Source organism: Suncus etruscus, chromosome 15, assembly GCF_024139225.1.
Source record: "Suncus etruscus isolate mSunEtr1 chromosome 15, mSunEtr1.pri.cur, whole genome shotgun sequence".
Lineage (NCBI taxonomy): Eukaryota > Metazoa > Chordata > Mammalia > Eulipotyphla > Soricidae > Suncus > Suncus etruscus.
The window spans coordinates 65,262,290-65,287,730 of record NC_064862.1 but is presented as its reverse complement, the minus strand read 5'-3'; the positions used below and the strand labels follow the sequence as shown (position 1 = coordinate 65,287,730).

The following is a 25,441-nucleotide window of genomic DNA, read 5'->3' as shown; positions in this document are numbered from 1 at the left end:
CCTTGACAAGAAGATGAAAAGTTTCAGGGCTTTTATTCTTGATTTCAATACTTCATTGTACAGAGGGGAATTAGAAAAGTCATGAAATGTATGTACTTTCTGGTTTTGTGGTTGCTCTGACAAAGGATGGTATCCTTGTCCTGCTATTCTAGGTAGTTGATAAGCTGTGTATGGAATAGACCAATTCTGATAACACTAGGTAGAGTCCTGAATTCTGTCAAAATGAAGGAAGCATCCATCTACTCTCTTGAACTTGGGACTTCTTTGGACAAATATTGATCAGCACACCACCATTATCCTGCTGTATACTTTCATCATTTCAGTCTTCAAACCCATCTAGAAGCATTCTACCCAGTGGGATTCAAATTCTACTCAAAAACAATCCTGGTCCCTTGTGCAAATTGACATGAATCTTAATATGGGATCAAATGTTTTTCATTTATCTTCCAAAGAACAATTTTATCATTTCAGGCTATAGTGGCCATTGCATGTTTCAAAGAGACATTGTCTTACCCATATTTAAGTCCCTAATATCTTTTCTACAGAAACTTTACCTTCTCTTTTCATGCAATCATATAAACCCGTTTACTTCTTGTACATCTACCTTTATCTCTCCATAATTCTCAGAATTCATCAAAGAATTTGTCAAGTTTATTAATAAGTAAAATCATTACATTGAAATGTGCCCTATTCTCTTACATGCTCACTCTCAGTAGTATTTTATTAATATCTAAAATTGGGTTTTTCAGTAGTAGTCTTGTTTAAGTCATTATTTTAAATTGTGTGATACAGTTCAAAGATTAGCATTGGGTGGGGCTTATTAAGGCATAAGTGACAAATAATTTTACTCCTTCAAGTGACTTTTGGACAAGAGCATAGTGTTGGGCAATTATGTGGGAAGTCAACTTTATATTTATATATTTATTTTTTTTTAGGTTTTGTAGGAATATCTATATTGTTTTCCATAAAGGTTGGACCAGTCAATATCCCCACCAGCAGTGAATGAAATCTTTTTACCCAGCATATAAGCCAGTTGTTCTTGTTCTTTTTGATATGTGCTTGTGTCTGTGGAGTGAGGAGATAACTCATTTTGCTTTGATTTGCATCTCCCTGATTAGTGTTACAGAGCATTGTTGTGTCTCATTTTTTATTTTTTCATTAACTACTTTTTAAAAAATTATATTTAAACACTATTATTGCAATTGTAGTTGGGTTTCCATAAACAGAACACCCCCTCCCTTCACCAGTGCAACATTCCTACCACCAATGCCCTCCCACTCCTTTCCAGCCCTTGCCTGTATTTGAGATAAGAATTCTACTTCTCTCATTCATTAAGATTGTCATGATAAAAAAAGATTGTCATGCTAGTGTAGTTATTTCCCTAACCGCACCATAACTTTGTGGTGAGCTTCATATTGTTTCTTTTCGAAAGAAAACATTTTCTTCAACTGAAAAAATATGAGAGAGAATAATTCTATAGTAAGGTTCACAAGTAATCCACCTGGCAAAATAAGCCAAAGCATTTGAAAATTTATTTGTAAGTTTTCTTTTAGGATATAGTTAAGTAAAGTTTTCCTTTGGGTAACAACAAAAATGAATAAACAGGCACCCAGAATAATACTTACCAGGAGTAGGCAGCAGTGGATGAAGTAGCACATGAGATCCGACAGCAAAGCTGATACCCAGTAAATAAGTACATGGACACCACTTACAAACTGAATGTGCTTTGCACTAGAAATTCTCTCAGTCACTGTCAGAACGCAAAAGCCACTAATCACAATAGCCATTCCAAAAGCCAAGCACAAAACTATGCGAATTCCATCTATAGACCTACAGAAGATGAAATACAAGATGAAGTAAATAATGAGATAAAAATAGAAAATTATTGCTTTACTAGCTAGACCTTTTTAAAAAGGCATATGGCAAGAAAGTTTTTTTTAATATTTAATTTAATATTAATTAAAAATATATACATACATTTTTTGAGTAGCATAATCGAGAGGCTGAGGCTTATTGAAAACTTGAATGGAAGCCCTGGGACCAGAAAGTGACTTAAAAAGAATGTTGTCTAGTACTTCCAGTGATATTGCAGCTGAATGAAATGCCTCATTATTGAACAAAATAGTTAATATTGTTTTATTTTCCTCAACCTTAATAGAAAATGCAGCTATAGAGAAAGCATGGCATGCTTTAGTTTCTATGATGTACTCAGTTATATTACCTAGAATAAAGAAAGACATTGATTAGTAAATCAACATATTATAATACAAGTGACATATTATCGTAAGCCACTTACTTGTTAGAAATACCTTCCCTATATTCCTATTATTTTGCCCCTAATTTCTGGTAGTGACATAATTATTCCCTTTCTCAAAGTATTCTACCCCATTTCTAAGCAATAAAATTATATGATAACATATCCAACAAGTAAAAAAGAACACAATAAATTGTTAAGAATTTTATGCTCTCTTTTATAAAAATATCTTTATTTAAGCAACATGATTTATTTAAGCACATGATTACATGTTCATAGTTGGGTTTTAGTTATAAAAAAAAGACTACCCCTTTCACCAGTGCAACCTTCCCACAACCAATGTACCTCCTCCTCACCCCCTACCTGTACTGGAGACAGGCATTCTAATTCTCTCACTACTCTTGTCATGATAGTTGTCAGTGTAGTTATTTCTCTAACTGCATTCACCACTTTTTGTAGTAAGTTTCATATTGTGGGCTGGTCTTTTCAGCCCTCATCTCTATTGCCTCTGGTTATTATTACAATAATGTCTTTTCTTTTTCTTCTTTTTTTTTCGTTTTTTTTTTTTTTTGGACCACACCCGGCGATGCTCAGGGGTCACTCCTGGATGTCTGCTCAGAAATAGCTCCTGGCAGGCACGGGGGACCATATGGGACACTGGGATTCGAACCCACCAACTTTGGTCCTAGATCGGCTGCTTGCACGGCAAACGCCGCTGTGCTATCTCTCCGGGACCTCTTTTATTTTTCTTAAATCCCACAGATGAGTGAGACTATGTCTATCTCTCTCCCTCTGACTCATTTCATTCAGCCTAATAGTTTCCATGTCCATCCATGATATCTATAGGAAGATGCCATGATTTCATTTTTCTTGATGACTGTTACGTTCTCTTTTAACCCAAAGCCAAACACATAACTTATTATTTCTTCCTCCAAAAATATTCTTTTTGAATTCAAGGTCATTTCCAAACTATATAGTAGCACATGAAATGATCTAGATAACCAAAAAATTTGGAAATTTACCAATTTCTATAAAAATCAGGAAAAGTTATGTCAATTTCTGTTTTTTTTTGTTTTGTTTTGTTTTGTTTTTTTGGGGGGGGGGTCACACCTGGCAGCGCTCAGAGGTTACTCCTGGCTCTATGCTCAGAAATCGCCCCTGGCAGGCACAGGGGACCATATGGGATGCCGGGATTCGAACTACCATCCTTCAGCATGAAAGGCAAACGCCTTGCCTCCATGCTATTGCTCCAGCTCCAAGTTATGTCAATTTCTGTAAAAAAGAAGCATACTGGAATTTGATATTGGAGTTGATTTGGAATTCTGGTCATACAGAACAATTGGAAGCATAAGTAATTTTATAATTATTGACATATATCTAGAAATTTAATTTATACATATGTTTTTATACAATACCTAGGGGTTATTTTCATGGGTAACTACTAGCAGTGCTCAGGTCACCAATGGTTTTGGATTTAAACCCAGGCCTACAGCATGTAAAGTATACATTTCATCCATCTGGACCAGGGGTCTTCAAACTATGGCCCATGGGCCACATATTGTATTTATTCCCATTTTGTTTTTTTACTTCTAAATAAGACATATGCAGTGTGCATAGAAATTTGTTCATAATTTTTGTTTTTACTATAATCTGGCCCTCCAACAGTCTGAAGAACAGTGAACTGGCCCCCTGTTTAAAAAGTTTGAGGACCCCTGATCTGGACTATCTCCAGTTAGACATATATTAAAAATTTCAGTGTAAAAGCTATATATATATGAGGTTTGGGAGATGTAGGCTACTTCTGTCTCTGTGCTCAGAGGACCTCACTAATATGTAGTATACAGAAAGATGAAGAAGGTGAACTAAGTAAGGAAAAAATAAACATTACAACCTTACAACCAATTTGTGGGTTAGTAGAAAGGAAGGGGCATGGGGTCAGTAAATTAGGAAGGGGAACAAATGCTTGATGAAAATAAAATTGGGGCACAAGCTGTTTCTGCATTTCACTGTCGGTACTGATCTCCCTGTTGTCCATTATCCATCTTAGGTTTGTCTGCAGAGAGAGGGACCTTCTGGTCACTCCCATCAAATGCAATCAGTGCTGCCTGCAGCCTTCCTCCAAGCTACTTCGGTCTCTCATCCCTTCTCAGGTCTTTTGTAAAGAGAGGGACACTCTGGTCTCCTCCCATTAACCCTCCTCTTTCCAAACTGCCTGGATGCAATAAGAAGATACTTCAAATTATATCAGTTATTTCCAGGAAGACTGGACCTAACACTTCTTTCTATTTGAAAATATACAACTCAAAACTCAGTTGAACAAACCAATGAATTTGTTGGAAATATTTTTACCATTCTCGATAACATGTTTAGGAAAAATAACCTCTAAAGCAGATATGCACCTTTTATACAACGAATTCAATAGATCACTTTCTTAAACAATCTGAAACTCCAGCATTGCAACCTACTAAATGCAAAGAACAATGGGAAAACCTAAGGAAGATAGAGAGAGAGCCTCCATAAAATTGCCAAGCCCACAAAAATACCTGAGCTTTATAGATGAGGACCTAAAACAAACACTTCATGTTTTAACATCAGAAATCAAGGAGTCACTAGTCTGAGAAATTAAGCAATCTATAGATGAACAATTCAACCAACTCAAAGAACTCTTTCAGAAGATAAGGTAATACATACAAATGGAACTGAAAGAACTAAAAAAAAAACATGTTAGCAATCCATAGCAGCAGAATTACACAGGTGGAGAATCATATAGATGAACTTGAAAACAAATTTCAAGTCAGCATTGATAAAGTCAAAAAAGGAGAGACAAAACAATGGAAGAAAATATAAGGTAATTAATGAAAAAAAGACAAAAAAATAATCTCTGAATTATAGTACTACTAGAAGGGGAAGAAAAAGGGAAAGGAGAAGAACAACCGGTGAGGGAAATAATAGCAGAGGACTTTACCACTCTCCAGAAACAGGCTGCTATACAAATCCAAGAGGCAAAAAGAATGCCAAACAAAATATACCCTAGCATACAACACCAAGACATATAGTAATTCAAATAGGAACAAACAAACAAAAAGACCCCAGAGAGATAGACTCTTTAAAGTAGTAGGGGAGAAGAAAAACCTTAAGTATAAAGGAAAGAACATAAAAAAATAAGAATCATAGATCTCCCATTTGAAACAGTCAGGGCAAAAAAAGAGTGGAATGACAAGCTACTGAAAGAAACATTCAACCTAGAGTTCATTACCCAGCAAATCTCTCATTTATATGGGAGGAGCAGTAAAAACATTCTCAGACAAAAATGAACTTGCAACATTCATGCTAACCAAACGTTGACTCTAGCTGAACTACTCAAAGATCAATTATAAAAACAAAATACCCAAATGTAACAGCAATAACCCTACAGAATATAATGGCACAACAGTCCTTTCTGTCAATAGTTTCCTTAAATGTCAATGGACAAGACTCTCCCATTAAAAGGCACAGAGTAGCTGTAAGATCAGGAAACAAAACCCCGCCATCTGCGCCTGCAGGAAACACACTTAAAATTTCAGAATGACACAGGCTCAGAGTAAAAGAATGGAAAACAATTATAAAAGCTACTGGAAAACAAATAAAAGCTGGAACATCCATACTTATATCAGACCAAATGGCATTAAACCTCAAGAAAGTATTCAGAGACAAGGATAGACACTACTTACTGATCAGAGGAACAATAGATCGAGAAGTACTAACTCTGATAAACATTTATGCACCAAATATAGAGTCAGCAAAATATGGAAGACTTTGGCTCAATAACATAGAGAAATATATGGATGGAAACGTGATAGTAGTGGAAGATTTCAACACATTACTATCGCCACTGAATAGAATATTAGCAAAGACATAAGAGCCCTAAACAGGAAACTAGAAGAACTTGGACTAATGAATATATACAGGGCCTTTTATCCTTAAAAGCTAAATATGCATTCTTCTCAAGTTCACATGGAACCTTCTCTAGCATAGACCACATTTTAGGACACAAGTCTAAATTGTCAAATTTAGAATAAATTGACAAATATAAGAACTATACTGGGGCCGGGTAGGTGGCGCTGGAGGTAAGGTGTCTGCCTTGCAAGCGCTAGCCAAGGAAGGACCGCGGTTCGATCCCCCGGCGTCCCATATGGTCCCCCCAAGCCAGGGGCGATTTCTGAGCACATAGCCAGGAGTAACCCCTGAGCGTCAAATGGGTGTGGCCCAAAAACCAAAAAAAAAAAAAAAAAAAAAAGAACTATACTAAGCATTATATCAGACCACAATGCCACAGAGATAAAGATTGATTGTAAAAAGATGTGGGGGAAATCTAACAATTGGAGACTAAGCAACATTCTGCTCAACAATATCTGGATTAAAGTAAATTAAGGAACAAATAGAGATTCCTTGAGACTAATGATAATGAAGAAACAAATCACCCAAATCTATGGGACACAGCAAAACCAATATTAAGGGGAAACTTATAGCAATGCAGGCCTATATAAAAAGAGAAAGAAAAGTCAAAATCAACAACCTAAAGGCACACCTTCAACATTTGGAAAACCAACAGCCAAAGAACTCAAATACAAGCAGAAGAAAAGAAATAATAAAAACAGAGCAGAAATCAACAATATAAAAACAAAGAAAACAATATAAAAAGAATTAATGAAACCAGGTTTTTTTTTTTGAAAGAATAAAAAGAATAGACAAACCTTTGGCAAGACTCACAAGGAAAAAAAAGGGAAAATACTCAAATCAAATCAGAAATGAAAGGGGAGAGATTACAACAGAACCCCAAGATATCAAGACATAATGAGAACTTATTATGAACAACTGTAGTCTGTTAAGCTAGAGAACAACGAAGAAATGGTCAGATATCTGGAAAATATATTCTCCCAATACTGAATGAGGAGGAAGTAGAAAGCCTAAATGGACCAATCACAGATAAGGAAATTGAAACAGTAATTAAAAATCTCCCCAAGAATAAAAGTCCAGGACCAGACAGGTTTACAGTTGAGTTTTATCAAACATTCAGATAAGAGTTAATATCATTGATCCTTAGACTCTTCCAAAATATCAAAGAGATGGGACTTCACCCTATTATAGTCTATGAAGCAAACATCATGCTCATTCCCAAAACTGACAGTTACTATCAAGAAAAAACCCTACAGACCAATATCACTGATAAAAATTCTCATCAAAATTTTAGCAAACTGAATCCAACAACAAATCAAAAAGCTTATACATCATGATCAAGTGGGTTTCATCTCAGGGATGCAAAGATGGTTCAATATATGCAAATCAATCAATATCATACACCACATCAGTTAAAGGAAGAATAAAAATTATATGATCATATTCATCAATGTAGAGAAAGCATTTGACAACATCCAACACCCATTCATGATGAAAACTCTCAGCAAAAAATAGGTATGGACGGACTTCAAACCATCAGATTAAGGGGCTAATATCTAAGATAAAGGCACTGATAGAACTTAACAAGAAAAAACCATCTAACCCCATCAAAAAATGGGGAGAAGAAATGAACAGACAATTCCTCAAAGAAGAAATACAAATGGCCAAAAGACACGTGAAAAAAATGTACCACATTACTAATCAACAGGAAGATGCAAGTCAAAACAACAGTGAGGTACTATCTCACATCACAGAGCCTGGCACACATCACAAAAAACCAAGAACAATCAATGCTGGTGGGGATGTGGAAAGGAACACTCATTCACCGCTTTTGGGAATGCCGTCTAGTCCAGTCTTTGTGGAAAAGAATAAGGAGATTCCTTAAAAAAATTGAAATTGAGCTCTTATATTATCCAGCTATTTCACTCCTAGGGATATTCCTTAGGGACACAAAAACACAGTAAAAAATGCCCTCTGCCCACCTACATTCATTGCAGTGCTATTTACAATAGCCAGAATCTGGAAATAACCCAGTTGCCCTTCATCAGATGAATGGCTAAAGAAACTGTGGTACCTATACACCAGGGGTATCAAACTCAATTTACCTGGGGGCTGCAGGAGGCAAAGTCAGGGTGAGGCAGGGCTGCATAAGGGATTTCACAAAAAAAAAATTCCTCAAGACGTCATTATTAACAGTTTTAATTATTTCTTCTGAACATGAATAGAACATTGAGTGAAGATCAGGAACAGTTCTTCTGAACATGGCATCTTTTGCCTATTCCTTGCTGCCAGAGACTTGACAGCACTTCTCACAAATCTGAACCACATTTGGCTTTAGAGATGAAGCAGTTGAGACCCTCAGTATGGCTTGAAGATGACCATCAAGTCTAGACCTGTACTTTGACTTATTGAAGTTCAATGTGGAGAATAACTTTTCACACAAATATGTGCTCACAAAAAGGCACATGGTGTGCTTGAACATTTGGGAAAGCTCAGGGAAGCTGGGGGGCAATTATCTCAAAAATTGCCCATGCATGTCTGCTTCTCCCCACTAATCTCCCTGAACTTGGCTTTGAGATCAGAGTTGCATTGCAGGTCAATGAACTCCATTTGAAGCACAAGAGGGGCATCTTGCACATCAAAGAAAAGGGGTCCACAAAAATTTGGAAAGTGGCTCTGTGCTTTTTGAAGTCTGCAAATCTGTGATCAAATTCCTTCTCTAGCTTAAAAATAGCATCAACATCTTTCTCACCATTGAATGGTATGCTTGCATCCACAAGTTCGTTGCATGCTGGGAAATGGCAAGGGTTTGTCTGAGAAAGCTAAGATTTCCATAACACAAGTTTTGTGGGGAATTCTCTCATGTTGTCATAGGCAGCACTGATAAGTTGCCCTGGGCCTTGTAACATCCTGTTTAGTACATTCAGCTTATGTGTGATGTCAACAAGAAAAGCTAAGTCCATTTGTGATCACTCAATTCAGAAACAGCATATCCATTCTTCTCCATGAAGGCTTTCACTTCTCTCAACTCAAAAAATCTTTTCAGGACATTTCCCCTGCTGAGCCAATGTACCTCGGTGAAATAGAGCACATCTCCATATTCTGACTCCATTTCCTCTAAAAAAGCACGGAACCTCCTGTGCTTTAAGCCCCTGGATCTGATTTGGTTGATGCATTTCACAACAACAGACATCACATTGTCACACGGCAGGCATTTACTGCAAAGAGCCTGCTGATGGATAATGCTGTGAAGAGCAATGGCCTTCTCTACTCCTTCCTCTTCAAGTTTTTTTTTGAACAAGTGCCACCAGTCCATCTTTCCTCCCTGTCATCGATGGTGTTCCATCGGTTATTAATCCAACAAACCTCTTCCATGGCAAACCTGCATTCTCAATGGCATCACACAGATGCGGAAATATCTCTTTAGCGGTGGTCTGGCCATGCATTGGAATTATTGTGAGCAGCTCCTCTGTCAATTCAAAATTGCAATCAACACCACGAACATAAATTGTGAGCTGCGCAGTGTCTGTTATATCTGTGCCCTCGTCAAGAGCAACTGAGTATGCATCAAAACATTTGGCTTTCTCACACAGTTGATGATAAATGTCACTTGACATGTCAGAAATGCGCTCTGCCACAGTGTTGGCAGAAAGGCTGATTTTGCTAAACTGACCTTTCTTTTCCGGACAGATAATACTTGCAGCCTGCAACAGGCATTTTTTAACAAACTCTCCTGTGAATAGTTTCCCTGCCTTAGCAATCATCTCACTAACCATGTAACTAGCTTCAACTGATGCAAGATTCTTTTTGGTTGCTTTCTTGAAGAAATCTTGTTGCCTCATTAGACATGCTTTAAGACTGGCAACCTTCTTGGCTCTCTCATTTCCTTGATATTTTGCACATTCCTCAGCATGTTTAGTTGAATAATGGTGTTTCAAGTTGTATTCCTTGTGCACTGCAACTTTCTCTGAGCAAATAAGACATGTGGGGATGCCCCTGTGCTCAACAAAGAAATACTGCATCTCCCACTTTTCCTGAAATTGTCTGTGCTCATCATCAATCTTTTTCTTCACTGCAGGCTTTGATGAAGTCATGATGAAGGTATGACAAAATCTAATTCTGTAATAAACTTCTCTCCCTTCTCTCCTTTAGGCCTCCGATAATGCAAGGGACAGCGGGCAGGAGCAGCGGAAATGACGTCTGTGCTAGGCGCAAAGTATTCGCGATTATTCGCTTACCAAATATTTGCAATAAAAAATCGCATTAGTAAGAAAAAAATCACAAAAAAATTGCATTAAATTGTTACATCCCATCTCAAGGAAAGCACGCAGCAGACGTGGTCTTTTCCTTCCCTGGTGCAGGGCTTTCCTCTTAAAGAATTATTTGCCAAAAGGCCCACTTAGCGAAGTCAATCATTTGACCCTTTGCATGGATTATTGGCAGTGATTCCAACATGGCTGTAATATTACGTCCTTCTCTATTTGCCCACTATAGAAATCCAGCCTCAGCTCTCCTAAACAAAGAATATATAGTACAGAAAAAGCTCGCCTAAAGTCTGCTGAGCTCTCCTGTGATCTCTCTTTCTCCCCCCATTTCCTTAAAGGTATCTGGTTTCTCTTTACCTGTTTCTTCATATGCTAATTCTAGCTCTGATCTCATTGGTTTATCCCCTTTTCTTTTCTCCCTGGCTACGCCCCAAATATCCATCTATTTAAGGCCCAATTCAAGGAATAAACTCTCTCTGACCTCTCCTCTCTTGTTTTCACCATGTAATTCTGTGTGGTTTCATTTATTTCATATTTCATAATTCATATTTCATATTCGACTGTTTCATGCACCCACTTGATTCCCAGTGGAAAAATAAACCCACTAAGGTCTGCTTAGGGACTTTTATCTTATTATTATAAAAAGTTCGCAGCATTAAACATTTGCATACCCCGAACAGAACTGTTTGGGGTATGCGAATGTTTAATGTGATTTTTTTTCTTACTAATGTGATTTTTATTGCGATTATTCGGTAAGTGAATAATCGTGAATACTGCAATATTTGAAGGCCAGCCATGGGCCACAAAATGTTGTACGGAGGGCTGCAAATGGCCTGCAGGCCACGAGTTTGAGAACTCTGCTATACACAATGGAATATTATGCAGCCGTCAGAAGAGATGAAATAATGAGATTTTCCTATATATGTTAGGAATGGACATGGCAACTATTATCTTACTGTTTCCTATTTTATTTTAAATATTCTTTATCCATCTTGTACACTCTCCAGTATAGTACTGTGGTTTTTGGTGCTTTAATGTACCCACATTACTAACTTTATGTTCTGTAATACATTGCAGTACTGTGTGTAAATTACACAACCTATGCAAATTAAAGCAAGGGGAAGTTTTCAGTTTGATCTTTCTCGTTATTTTACTTATTCAGAATACTGTATTGTTAAGTACCATCCTTATACTGTACTACTGTACACAGTACATGCAGTTCCTCACTTAACGACCAATTTGCTTAACGATCAAGTGGTTGAAACGGAACTTGGTCATTAAGCAAGGAATATCTGTATTGAAAAACAAGAAACTGGGAGGCATCTCATTACCTAATTTGAAACTCTATTACAAAGCCATCATGATTAAAACAGCATGGTATAGTACTGGAAAAAAGAATTTCAGATCAATGGGTCATATCAGAATATCCAGAGACCAACTGCAAAGTATATGATCAATTAATCTTTGACAAAGGAGCCAAGAACTGGCATTAAAGTCTCCTCAACAAATGGTGTTGAATTACCACAATTTGATAACCACATGCAAGATATTAAAGACTGAAATCAATTCGAAGTGGATTAAAGACCTTGAAATTAGATCTGAATCCATACAGTTCATTGAGAAAAACATGTGCAGAAAACTCCAAGACTTAGACCCCAAAGAAGACTTTGATGATAGGATGCCAATGGCAAGAGCTATAGCATAAAATTTGAATAAATTGTACTATATAAAACTAAAAAAATTCTGTATTTTAAAAGAAACATTGGTAAAAATTAGAAGACAGCTAACTGAATGGGAGAAAATTTTGCACTCAACACATCAGATGAATTTTTGATATCTAGGATATACAAATTACTCAGAAAGGTTAACTTCACAAAATCTAAAAGAAGAAATGAAGAGACATTTCTCTGAGGAAGACCAACAGACTGCCTACAGGCACAAGAAAACAATGCTAATCACTTATCAATAGGGAAATCCAACTTAAGACAACAATAAGATATCATCTTATACCAATGAGGATGGCAGATATCAAAAATACTGGAAACAATCTCTGTTGGGGGGGGATGTGGTGAGAAAGAAACCCTCATTCATTGTGGGAATGCTGCCTGGTTCAACCTCTATGAAAAACAGTATGGAGGGTTCTCAGTAAACTAGAAATTGAGCTGACAGCAATCCCTCTTTTGGGTATCTATCTCCAGTACAGAAAAACATTCATCCAAAAGGATGTATGGACACTCCTATTCATTGTAGCACTAAGTACAATACCAAGACTTGGAATCAACCTAGATATCCAACAACAGATGAATGAACTTTGAGGATGTGGTATATACATACAATGGAATAATACATAGCTGTAAGGAATAATACAATCATGCAATTTACCATAACATAGATGGAACTGGAAGATATTATGCTAAATAAAGTAAGCCAGAAGAAGGATTAATACAGAATAATATCACTTATATCTGTGGTATTTAGAATAACTGCATGAAGAAATGCAATGGTCTGAATAGGAGTTGTCTTTAACACCCTTGGCCCTAGACAGAGGATAGTGAGGAGAAGGAAAGAAACAGAACACAAATATGAAAGAATGGGGGCCAGAGGCCAAGCACTCTCAGGTGCATTGATAGTGTTAAAAAAAGGACATAACTAAATATCCAAGCCAACAATACTGGAACAAGGCAACAATACTGGACTCAAGAGACCCAAACTATAACAAGCTAAACTTAAAATTGGCAAGCTGGGGGTAAAGGGGTGGGATGGAATGCACTTTGGGAACATTGGTGAAGGGAGGTGGACACTGGTGGTGGGATTGGCCTTGATTCATTGCATGTCTGAAACCCAACTATGAAGTGCTTTGTAATTCCCAATGGTTTCAATAAAATTAAAATTAAAAAGCAAAAAAAGAAATGCAGGATTCAGATGCATTGCTGGTCTTAAAAGGACAGATTTAGATATCCAAGCTAAAGTCAACAACAGTGAAATCATGAGATCCAAACTTAAAATGGGATTGTTATGCTGGCAGGCAGGAGGTTGGGTGGTGGTGGCAGGGAATGCACTATTGAAAACATTTGTGGAGGGGGCATTGATACTGGTTGTGCGATTGGCCTGGATACATTGCATGTCTGAAACCTAATTAGAAAGAACTTTGTAAATCACAATGCTTTTAATAATTTATATATATATATATATATATATATATATATGGTTGTATTTTCAGTGGTAAACTTAAATGTAATTTAATTGCATACACATATATTTTCTTCTGAAAGGTTGAAGGCATTTTGGTTGATTTATTTGCTTCTAAGATATTAGAAATTAGTGGAAAATAATGAATGGAGGGCTAAATGCCAATTAAATCCCTCATTTACCAGTGACCCAAGTAATTCTTCCTATAAATGAATTTTATTTTTCTATGTGTCTTACCTTTAACTTCCAGAAATGTTTGGTTCTTGGATTTTAGAAAAATCTGAAGGTTCTTTATGAGATTCAGAGTCAAATTAGAATTCCCTGAAACTGAATATGGCACAGTAGTGTGGCCATATTGACTCAAATCCAGTTCTCTGCTGGGTACATCATAATTTAAGTTTACAGACATTAAGAGATATGTAGTGACAGTTACATTTACTATTATCTGTAGCAACATCATTCTCCAACTCCGCCAACTGAATAGTGCTCTCTTTATAAACATAGAACAAAATTGCTGGCGATAAAGTGAAAACTATAAAGAGGAGAGAAATAGCATTACAGTGGTTGCTGATTCTGGTAGAATATGCATATTGGAATCTTTTATTATAACTAGTTCAGATTTTTTTGTTTTTTTTTGTTTTTGTTTTTGTTTGTTTGTTTTGTTTTGTTTTTGGGCAACACCCAGCGGTGCTCAGGGGTTACTCCTGGCTGTCTGCTCAGAAATAGCTCCTGGCAGGCACGGGGGACCATATGGGACACCGGGATTCGAACCAACCACCTTGGTCCTGGATCGGCTGCTTGCAAGGCAAACGCTGCTGTGCTATCTCTCCGGGCCCAGTTCAGATTTTTATAGCAGAAGATATGTAACACAAATATATCCATAAATTAAATCAAGAAAATAATATTGTTTCCCTTTATGTGAAGTATTAAGAGAATGGATTAAGATCTGATTTTTAACTATAATAGAGCTTATAAAAAGGATTATATTCATCATTATAGTATTTCTCACGCTAAAATTACATATAAATTTTAAATTAATATTAAAATGTTAATACTAAACCACAACCTTTTATATATTAAAGTAAAATATTTCTTGTATAAGATATAACAATTGAAGGTTTGAGTGATAGCACAGCAGTAGGACATTTGCCTTGGGCACTGTACCTGGATGAATCCGGTTCAATCCCTGACTTCCCATATGGTCCCCTGAGCTTATCAGGAGCGATTTCTGAGCCCAGATTCAGGAGTAACGCCTGAGCACTGCTGCATATATCCCCCCACACCCAAACCAAACAAAAATATAAGTGTTTTGCTTGGTTTTCATACACAAACTCTGCATCATAGGGAGTAAACATTCCTAATATGATGTATCAATATCTTATAACTTGCATATTATCTTAGAACCAAATAAAGCAGAAACTTATGGGAACATGAAGAAAGCTTAAAAAAATAACATGAAGAAAGCTTAAAAAAAATAATTCTGAGGGGCTGGATAGCACAGCAGTAGGGCAGTTGCTTAGCAGGCGGCCAATCCAGGAGACAGTGGTTCGAATCCTGGCATCCCATATGGTTCCCTGAACCTGACAGGAGCGATTTCTGAGTGCAGAGCCAGGAATAACCCCTTAGCACTGCCAGATATGACCCCCAAATCAAAAATAAATAAATAAATAAATAAAAATAAAAAAAGAAAAGTAATTTTGAGAAATAACAATGGTGAGAGAAGCAGCTGTGATCCATATCATGAATGTGATATCAAGAAATTTAAGGAGGTTGTAGTTTAAACTGTTTTATAGCTGGCTGGGTCTTATATGACTAAAATCTAAACATGCCTTTTGTTCTGTTACTAAATATTATGCATCTTATACCTAAATAAACATACAAACACAGGTTTGTTCTTAATGAATATGCTCACCCCAGTATTAAATTTAATGGTAGCAATTTCATTCAATTTAGAATACACTGGTCTCTCACATTTACTTTGTATATCCATTTCCATCTCCTTTTCTTGACTTAATTTTTGTTCTTCCAAGAGAGAGTGCTGATTATTCAAGGGAGGATTTGTCACCATATTTACCCTATAAATAGACAAACAGACAGACACAAAGTACAAAGCACTTCTTTTTGACTATAGTTTCAACTTTTTTGTTTGTTTTTGGGTCACACTAGAAGTGTTCAGAGCTTACTCTTGGTCTGTGCTCAGGGATCACTCCTAGAGACCTCAGGGGATCAAATGGGGTCATGGTAATTGAATCAGATCAGCTGTGTGCAAAGTAAATGCTCTATCCACTGTACTATCTCTTAAATTCTGCTTTAATCAATTTATCTGGGCAAAATCAAGCAAAATTTAATTTGGACATATTAAAAGAAAAGGATTTTTATTACCTTTAATAAAAATAATGATTTTGGAATTAAAATTTTATTTTATAAAATAATGGGAACATTGAGTAGTATATTTTCTTACTACTGTATATGTCAGAAATTGGCTCTTTTGGGGCTGGTGTGATGGCACTAGAGGTAAGGTGTCTGCCTTGCCAGCGCTAGCCTAGGACGGACCGCAGTTCGATCTCCCGGTGTCCCATATGGTCCCCCAAGCCAGGAGCAACTTCTGAGTGCAGAGCCAGGAGTAATCCCTTAGTGTCACTGGGTGTGGCCCAAAAACCATAAAAAGAAAAAGTCTCTTTGGGTGTGAATATCTGAGAATCAATACATATATTTATATATATACAGAATAAATATACACACCTATATATAATTAGGAAAAACCAACAGTGTATTGTTTTAAGTATAAAACAATTGCTAGAAAATATATGATTTTCTATGGGACCCAAACTTATCGATGAAAATTTTAACAAAAAGTTTTGTTTACTAACTTGAAAAGGAACTTGAATTTTCAAGATGGCAAGTACAACCTAGAGAGAGGTGAGAGAGTGTAGGGGAGGAAGCCAGCAGCCTGGGAACAATGGTTGTGAGATTGACTCTGGTGGTAGGATCAGTGTTGGAACATTGTAGGTCAAAAACTCAATTATGAATAATTTTGTAAATCACCATTTAAAATACATTATCTCCCTTCCTCCCTTTCTTTAATAATTTCGTTGTTTAATAAACACCATGGTTACAAAAATGTCCGTAGTTCGGTTTCAGTCATTGAATGTACACCACCCTTGACCAGTGTAACTTTCCTGCCTAATGTCCCTCCACCCCCTAACACCACTGTCCTCTGTCCCCGCCTCTATCTGGGACAAACATTTTACTGCTCTTCTCTCCATTGTCAGTGAATTAGTGCTTCAACTGTGCTCACTGCTTTTTACAGTAAGCTTCCTATCATGGGCTAGTCCTCCCTGCCCTCATCTCTATTGTCTCTGGAATATTATTACCATACTGTATTTGATTTTTCTTATATCCCACAGATGAGAGAGATTATTCTATGTCTATTCTATGTCTATTCCTCTCCCTCTGACTCATCTTACTCAGCATAATAGTCTTCATGTCCAACTTTTGTCTCTGTTAATGGGTAACTCCTGGAGATACTTGGGGGGAACAAGCACCGTGCTGAGGGCTGGTCTGGGATTGGCCATGTGTAAAGCAAGCACTGTTGTCACTGTACCCTTATTCTGGCCTTTCAATTTAGTATAGCCCTTTCACTGTAGTGGTTTTTGTTTGTTTTTGGGTCACACTCTGCAGCGCTTAGGGGTTACTCCTGGCTCTGTGCTCAGAAACCGCTCCTGGAATGTTCAGGGGACCATATGGGATGCCAGGATTTGAACCACTGTCTGTCCTGTGTTGGGCAAATGCAAGTCAAATGGCCTACTGCCATGCTATTGCTCTGGCCCCTTCTTTTTTCTTTTTAATTTTTGTTGATACCAATGTGAATGACAAATCTTTCACAGTTACATATAAGGTATATAGTGAGAATAAATTAGGGCAATTCCCACCACCAGTGATGACCTCCTTCCACCTTTGTTCCCAGCATGCATCCCATACCTCCACCCTTAGCCCCCTGGATTACTAGTATAACAGGTCCCTTTTGTATATAGCTTATTGTGGTTTGGGTCTCTTGTTTTTATTATCATGAGCTTTGAGTTGGGTATTTAAAATTTATCATTTTTTAAATTTCTACTCAATGCTCATAAGACTGCTTTGCCCTGGTACCATCCTTTATTTTTCTCACTTTGTAGGAAGACAGAATATGAGGCAGAACAAGATGATGCATGTTCTATGGTTCTGTTAAAGAAAGAAAGAAAGAAAGAAAGAAAGAAAGAAAAGAAAGAAAGAAAGAAAGAAAGAAAAGAAAGAAAGAAAGAAAGAAAGAAAGAAAGAAAAGAAAGAAAGATAGAAAGATAGAAAGAAAGAAAGAAAAGAAAGGAAAAGAAAAGTGGGTAAGAAAAAAAAGGCAGCTGGGAGCCCCCTGTCTAAAAGCCGTAAATATGAATTAAAAAATGAGGGGGGATTGTGTCAGCCCTCTGTAATTGGAGGACTTGGTTTTTGCACAGAGCCTAGGACAAAGTCTAGGACAGAGTCTTTATAGTTCCAGAAATCCTTCTCAGTTACAGTTGTAGTCAGTCTTCTATATTTAGTGTTCTTGTTTTTTTGCACTGATCAAAGGATGGAGTGTCTTCTGATATCTCATCTTTAAGATGATGAGGTAGGGCTACCTGCCCTTAGATTAAGTTGTTGCTGTTTCCTCGCTGATAGGGTGTTGTCCCAAATCAGTTTGGGACACTGAAATATGTAAATCTCTGAGATAAGAGATTTAAGAACTAGACCTAGCTCTGTATGAGAAAAGGACAGTTTGTGAAAACTTTTCATAGCTAACAAGCTCATTTTACGCAATCTGAATTCCCTAAGCACTTTTTGGTTGAACTTTTTCACAGTGCAAGAAACAAATAATGCATATTTTAAATCCATTATAAAAATAAGGTTAGGTCAAAAATTTATATAGTCATTTTAATACAGAAATTTAAAGGCATTTCTACTTACCAGAAGGTAGAGTTAAAAACTTTCCTATCATTACACTTTAATTATTTTACTTGATTTATTTATTTAGTTTTTTTTGGAGTGGGGTGTCACACCCAATGGTGCTTGGTTGCTGCTCCTGGCTTAATGCTCAGATATCATTCCTGGAAGTGCTTGGGGGTCCATGTAGTGCTGAGAATTGCACTAGGTATCTTACAATTACAAGGGAAGTGCAAGTCTTAGAATATTTACAACAAAAGATCTTAGCTCAAAATTTTTATATATCTCCACTTGAATATATAGGAATATATTAACATAAATATTAACATTTTAGTAACTCATAACTGGATTATTTTAGCCCAATAATGATGAACCTTAAAAACATTAATAATAAAGGACATTAAGTAAAACGTATACACATCACACATCAACATATAAACATATATACACATTTATACATGGGTACATTATGTATTTTTTGCAGCAAGAGGAATCAAACTCAGGTCTCCTGTATGCGATGTGCTTTACCATTAAACACATTATTAGTCAACACATGTTTGTATATATACATGCATACATACATATCTACAAATAGGGTGACTTTTGCCCTTAAATTGATATAGACTTTTGGGGTGAAAGTTATTTTTAGTGGTCATTACTCACTTAAGAAATACATCTTGTATTGTAGTGATTGAAACACCAAAACTGGCAATGCCCAGCTCATTTTTTTTCTGTTTAAGTTCAGTAAACAGAGCTTCAACACTGAAAGGAGAGGAAGAAGAAAAAAGAACATAGAAATACTCTAGATAGGCATCTTTACATATTTTTTATCTCATTACATTTTCTAGAAAATAAAATTTCCAGGAAATAAAAACTTAGCTTTTTCTCCCATTCAACACTTAATTTTAAAGCCTAATTACCGTAATTTCCGGCGTATAAGACAACTTTTGAAACAAAAAAAAAAGTGAACCGAAAATCGGGGTCGTCTTATATGCCGTGTATCCCGAAAAATGTTTCAATATGCTGCTAAACCAAAATTGTCTGAATATTGCTACAAAACGAATTTTCCAACTCAATTCTGCACCAATCACTGCAAGGCTGCTCCGACTGCCTCTCTAACTCACCCAATCCAAGCAGGCTTTTTATGCATGCAAATTAGACAATGTTCTGGACCCGAATCTACACTGTCAAAAGCCTGCTCAGATTGGCCAGAGTCAAGAGGAAGTCTATTACAGTAGAACCTCTGAACCTTTGCTTGTTGTGATTGGCTCACTGTGGTACATGAGCACAGGAACACATGCAGCACATGCAGCACAGGAACGTTCCGTCTGATACAGTGAATATAGGCCTAAACCTATGTTTTAACTGAAAAATTAGGGGGACATCTTATATGCCCGGTCGTCTTATAAGCCGGCAAATACGGTATATTCTTCTCTATTTTTATTTTTTCTGGTAGGGCCTCACAGGTAATGCTCTGGGAACTCAGGGGCTACTCATGGCAAACTAGACCAAGCAGATAAGATGGTTCAGTATTGCTTGGGTCTAGCAGAACTGGGCTCAGCCACAGCTTCCTTGGTGGTGCTTGGTGATCACCAGGACTATACCCACTGGTGCTAAGAGAACATATAATATCAGAGATTGAATTTTGGACCTTCAGAACTTTATGCTAACTCTTTGATACCTTTTCTTATTTTCTAGTTTTTTTTAATTATGCTAAATATCTAAAACATTATGGTTGCCTTTTATCATTTAAGAATAATTCAGTTATCTTCACTGCTGGTGGGAATGCCATCTAGTACAACCTTTATGGAAAGCGATATGGAGATTCCTTCACAAACTGGAAATTGAGCTTCCATACGATCCAGCTATACCACTCCTAGGAATATACCCTAGGAACACAAAAATACAATACAAAAATCCCTTCCTTACTCCTATATTCATTGCAGCGCTATTTACAATAGTCAGACTCTGGAAACAACCAAGATGCCCTTCCACAGATGAGTGGCTAAAGAAACTGTGGTACATATACACAATGGAATACTATGCAGCCGTCAGGAGAGATGAAGTCATGAAATTTTCCTATACATGATGTACATGGAATCTATTATGCTGAGTGAAGTAAGTGAGAGGGAGAGAGAAAGACGCAGAATGGTTTCACTCATCTATGGGCTTTAAGAAAAATGAAAGACATTTTTAACAGTATCTCAGAGACAAGAGAGATGAGGGCTGTTAGGTGCAGCTCATGACATGAAGCTCATCACATAGAGTGATGAGTGCAGTTGGAGAGATGACTACATTGAAAACTATCATAACAATGTGAATGAATAGGGAAGTAGAAAGCCTGCCTCGAGTACAGGTGTAGGGGGGTGGGGAGGAGGGAGATCTGGGAAATTGGTGGTGGGAATGTTTCACTGATGAAGGGGGGTGCTCTTTACATGACTGTAATCATACAACTATAATCATGTTTGTAATCACGGTGTTTAAATAAAGATAATTATAAAAAGAAGAATAATTCAGTCAGAGTTAAGCTATTGTATCAGCTTAAACAATGTTGTCTCACTATTACCAAAATATTTTTTCAATCACAAGCTAAATAAAAAAACCCTCTGTATCTAATAAACAAATTTTCTAAGTATCTTTCCCTCAATATTTTCATTTTACATTTTATTTCTATGGTTTTTCCTAGACCCTATGTCTTATATAAGTTGAAGTCACAATTCTTTCTAGGTTATTTTTCTAGCTTATTTAATACAGCACAATTATTTCTAGGTTCTTGGGAGAAATGTATCAGAAAATCATACATTACTATTAGGTTGAATGTTATTCATTGTATGGACATATAATTGCTTATTCATTCATTTATTTGTGGACATTTGGATTTCCTACATTTTGGTTTTGTGATTATTGCTGGTATGAACACTGGCATATAAAATTTTATTAATGCCCTACTTTGTTAATTTTGGTCATGTATCAAGTAGTAGAATAGGTGAAATACATAACTGTTAAGTTTCTGAGAAACCAACATATTGCTTTCCAAAGAAAAGATTCCATTTTGCATTATTAAAGTCATCTTTTTTTTTTGTTTTGTTTTTTGTTTTTGTTCTTGTTTTTGGGTCACACCTGGCAGTGTTCAGGAGTTACTCCTGGCTCTGTGCTCAGAAATTGCTCCTGGCAGGCTCAGGGGACCATATGGGATGCTGGGCTTCGAACCACCATCCTTCTGCATGAAAGGCAAACACCCTACCTCCATGCTATCTCTCGAGCCCCTGTTCCAAATTCTTTACATGCTTGACAATATTCATCATTTTTATACCTTTGATTTGAAGTTCTCTGTGACTAGTGATACTGAGACCACTATTACGTTTTTATCATCTACTTGTGTAACTCATTTGAAGAAATGTCTGTGCAAGTCCTTTGTTCAGTTTTAATTAGGTTGCTAAGAACTTTTGTAAGTGAATTTTCAAAAATTTTGTTGCACAGTTATTTCTTGTCACTCACAGAAAATGTTTAGATCATTCTTCGCTGTGATGCTTATTGTGAAATGAATGAAAACAACGTTTGCTTAGCAAATTTCTCCCCAACATGGATAAATTGATTTTTTAAAAAATAATAATGTTTATATATAGTTGATAAGAATTTTATTCATATGTGATTTCTACATAAAATAAAAATGCTTCTTTTTTTTTAAATAACTATCTTTATTTAAGCACCATGGTTACAAACAAATTTGTAGATGGGTTTCAGTCAGAAAAAATGTTCTGAAAATACAAGAGACATAAATAATTAAATGAGAGAAAATAGAATTTGTTAATGGAAAACTGGACATTGTGAAATAATCAAATAGCTATGTGATTGTTACAGAAGTTTTGCTGGGGCCAGAGCAGTGGCACAAGCAATAGGGCGTCTGCCTAGCCTAGGACTGACCGATGTTTGATCCCCCGGGGTCCCATATGGTCCCCCAAGCCAGGAGTGTCACCGGGTGTGCCCCCCCAAACGAAAAAGAAGTTTTGCTAATTCTGGTGTAGTCACATGAAGGATACTAACGATAGTTTTACCATGAAGAATATGTCTTAGGGGGCTGGAGTGATAGCTCAGCGGCAGCATTTGCCTTTCACATGCTGACCCAGGATGGACCCTGGTTTGATCCTCGGCATCCCAAATGTTCCCCAAACCTGCCAGGAGTGATTTCTGAGTATAGAGCTAGGAGTAAAACTCTTGAGTGTTGCTGGGTATGCCCTCCCCCCCCCCAAAAAAAAAAAAAACCTTTCTTAGATTCAAGAGATCTCTAGGAGTAGATAATGTAGGTGTGGTATATATACACAATAGTATATATTGTGCATGCCTGAATACTGTGCAAGAATTACACACTTCATGGCAACTTGGATAGAACTGGGGGATAGCATGTGAAGTGAAGTAAGTCAGAAGGAGGACAAGTACCAGATTATATCACTTATCTCTGGTATATAGAATAATGGGAGAGAATGCAAGATATCAAAGAGGGAACCTAGATTGCCTTGGACACTAGATTAAAAAAATGAGGTCAGGGAAGAAAAAAAATAGAGGGTGGAGGGGAATAATAAAGGTGGATGAAGAATAGTAGGAGAAGTAAACAGTTTGGGCATATTCTCTATATATCTAATCATAGTCAATAACACTGAAAGCACTAGATTCAAATTACGATACTCAAACTTAATAATGTGCTGATCAAGGGGGGGGGGGCAGTCTGGGGAAGGTTAGGAGGGAACCTGAGGACATTGGTGGAGGGAAGTTGACACTAGTGATTGAAACACTGTATGCCTGAAGCTTAACTATATATCATGGTACATTAAATTTTTTTCAAGGACCCATCTACTTCTTAATGATATCTTCCGTTTGCAGTGATTATCCTGAAAATATGAGGCTCACAATTCTTAACCTTTTAAATTTCCTATGTAAATTAAGTTGAATTCCTTTTCCATACTGTATCTAGTGTTGATTGGCCTATTATTACCTCCTAGTTCAATCTAACCACTCTTGCTGTGACAACTCTGTACATATTTAAGGTGATTTTCTACATCTTTTATATCTTCCTGATAAAATTCTCCTGTATATGATTTTTATCTCTACTTAAAATATCATACATTAAGCATTATTTTGTATTACTACTATGCCTTTGATTTTAATATCAGCAATACTGATCTTATAAAATAAGTTGAGCTATTGTATTCTCATATTTTCTAGAACAATTTGTGCAAAACTACTTTAAAAAATTTGGGGCCATATCTGGTAGTACTCAGGGCTTACTCCTGGCACTTCGCTCAGGAATCACTCCCCACAGACTTGAGGGATTATGTGATGCTGAGAATTGAATTCAGGTTGGTCATATGTAAGGCAAGCACCCAACAAATATATTATCTCTCCAGCCACTGCTATTTTTATCTTTTCAGTGCTTGATAGAATTAATCAGTGAAGCCATCTGGTTCTGGAATTTTCTCTGAAAAATTTAAAAACTCAATAAATGGGGCCAGAGTGGTGGCACAAGTGGTAGGGCATTTGCCTTGTACTTGCTAACCTAGGAGGGACTATGGTTCTATTCCTGGCCATCCCATATGGTCCCCCAAGCCAGGTGCAATTTTTGAGTGCATAGCCAAGAGTAACCCCTAAGTGTCACTGGGGGTGGCCCCAAAAAGCAAAAAATAAAAATAAAAAAAACCTCAATAAACAAAAAGGTTTTGGGGAGATAATATAGTGAGTAAGACACTTGACTTGCATGGGTCAACCTGGGTTTGATCTCCAGCACCACAAATGGTCCACCAAGCCTGCCAGGCATGATCCTTGAGACTAGAGTCCTGAGCACAATTGGGTGTGATCCCCAAACAAACAAATTATGCATATTGTTGTTGTTGTTATTTTCATGGGCCACAGAGGAAATATCAGCGCTTACTCCTGGCACTTCACTCACGGTTTCTTCCTAGCTTGCTCGGGGGACCATATGAGATGCCTGGGATTGAATCTGGGTCGCCTGTATGCAAGGCAAATGCCATATCCGCTGTGCTATTGCTCTGGACCCTCAAGTCAGTTTTGATAATTTGAACCTTTCTGGGACTTACTTTCCTATTATCTACAGTATTAAATCTACTGATATAGTTATTTACAAAATTATCCTATTATCTGTAAATGTACTAACTGTAGAATATATAGAAATATAATATTACTCATTCCAAATATAACTTTTTTGTTCGTTTGTTTTGACCACACTCGGCGGTGCTCACACACTCCTGGCTCTCCTGGCTCTGCACTCAGAATCGCTCTTGGTAGGCTTGGGGGACCATATGGGAAGCCAGTGATTGAACCTGACAAGGCAAACACCCTACCTACTGTGCTATTGCTCCAGCCCCAACTTTTATTTTTTTAATCAGAATTACTAAAGTTTTATTGAGTGCACTGACTTCCTCAAATAACTATCTTGTAGTGTTTAAAATATCAAGTTAATATTAGCTATATTCTATAAACTAAGATGCATGTCTATGAGTTAATATTGTTAATTTTCTTCCTCATTTCTTTTCATGTAAACACACAGGTATAAAACACTACGTTTCCTAGCACAAATCAAATGTATGATTAAACTTTCAGTGTTGAAGATAAAAGTATCTACTATTATGTATTATCTTCCTGTTTCCTATTGTGAACTATCCTTGTTTAAACAGGATACAGATATTTTATTCTGATTGTTTTTTGTCTCTTCCAATAGTTGTTTAAAGTTACCTTGTCAATGAGGTTGGAGATAGTATAGTGGTATAGTGGGTAAAGTGTGTATCTTGCACACGACTAATCTGGGTTTAATCCCTGGCACTCCAGGAGTGAT

At 36.8% G+C, this 25,441-nt stretch overlaps 1 protein-coding gene across 1 annotated transcript in view; it reads right to left on the bottom strand.

Annotated features, from left to right (window-relative positions):
- LOC126029909 (phospholipid-transporting ATPase ABCA3-like) overlaps window positions 1-25,441 on the bottom strand; it is a 142,093-nt gene that overhangs the window by 37,329 nt on the left and 79,323 nt on the right. The window contains exons 16-20 of the mRNA XM_049788150.1: window positions 19,261-19,359; window positions 15,557-15,719; window positions 13,882-14,176; window positions 1,978-2,221; window positions 1,626-1,830 (exon numbers count right to left, since the gene is read on the bottom strand). Coding sequence (XP_049644107.1) covers window positions 1,626-1,830; window positions 1,978-2,221; window positions 13,882-14,176; window positions 15,557-15,719; window positions 19,261-19,359 — 1,006 coding nt within the window. The remainder of the gene's footprint in view (window positions 1-1,625; window positions 1,831-1,977; window positions 2,222-13,881; window positions 14,177-15,556; window positions 15,720-19,260; window positions 19,360-25,441) is intronic.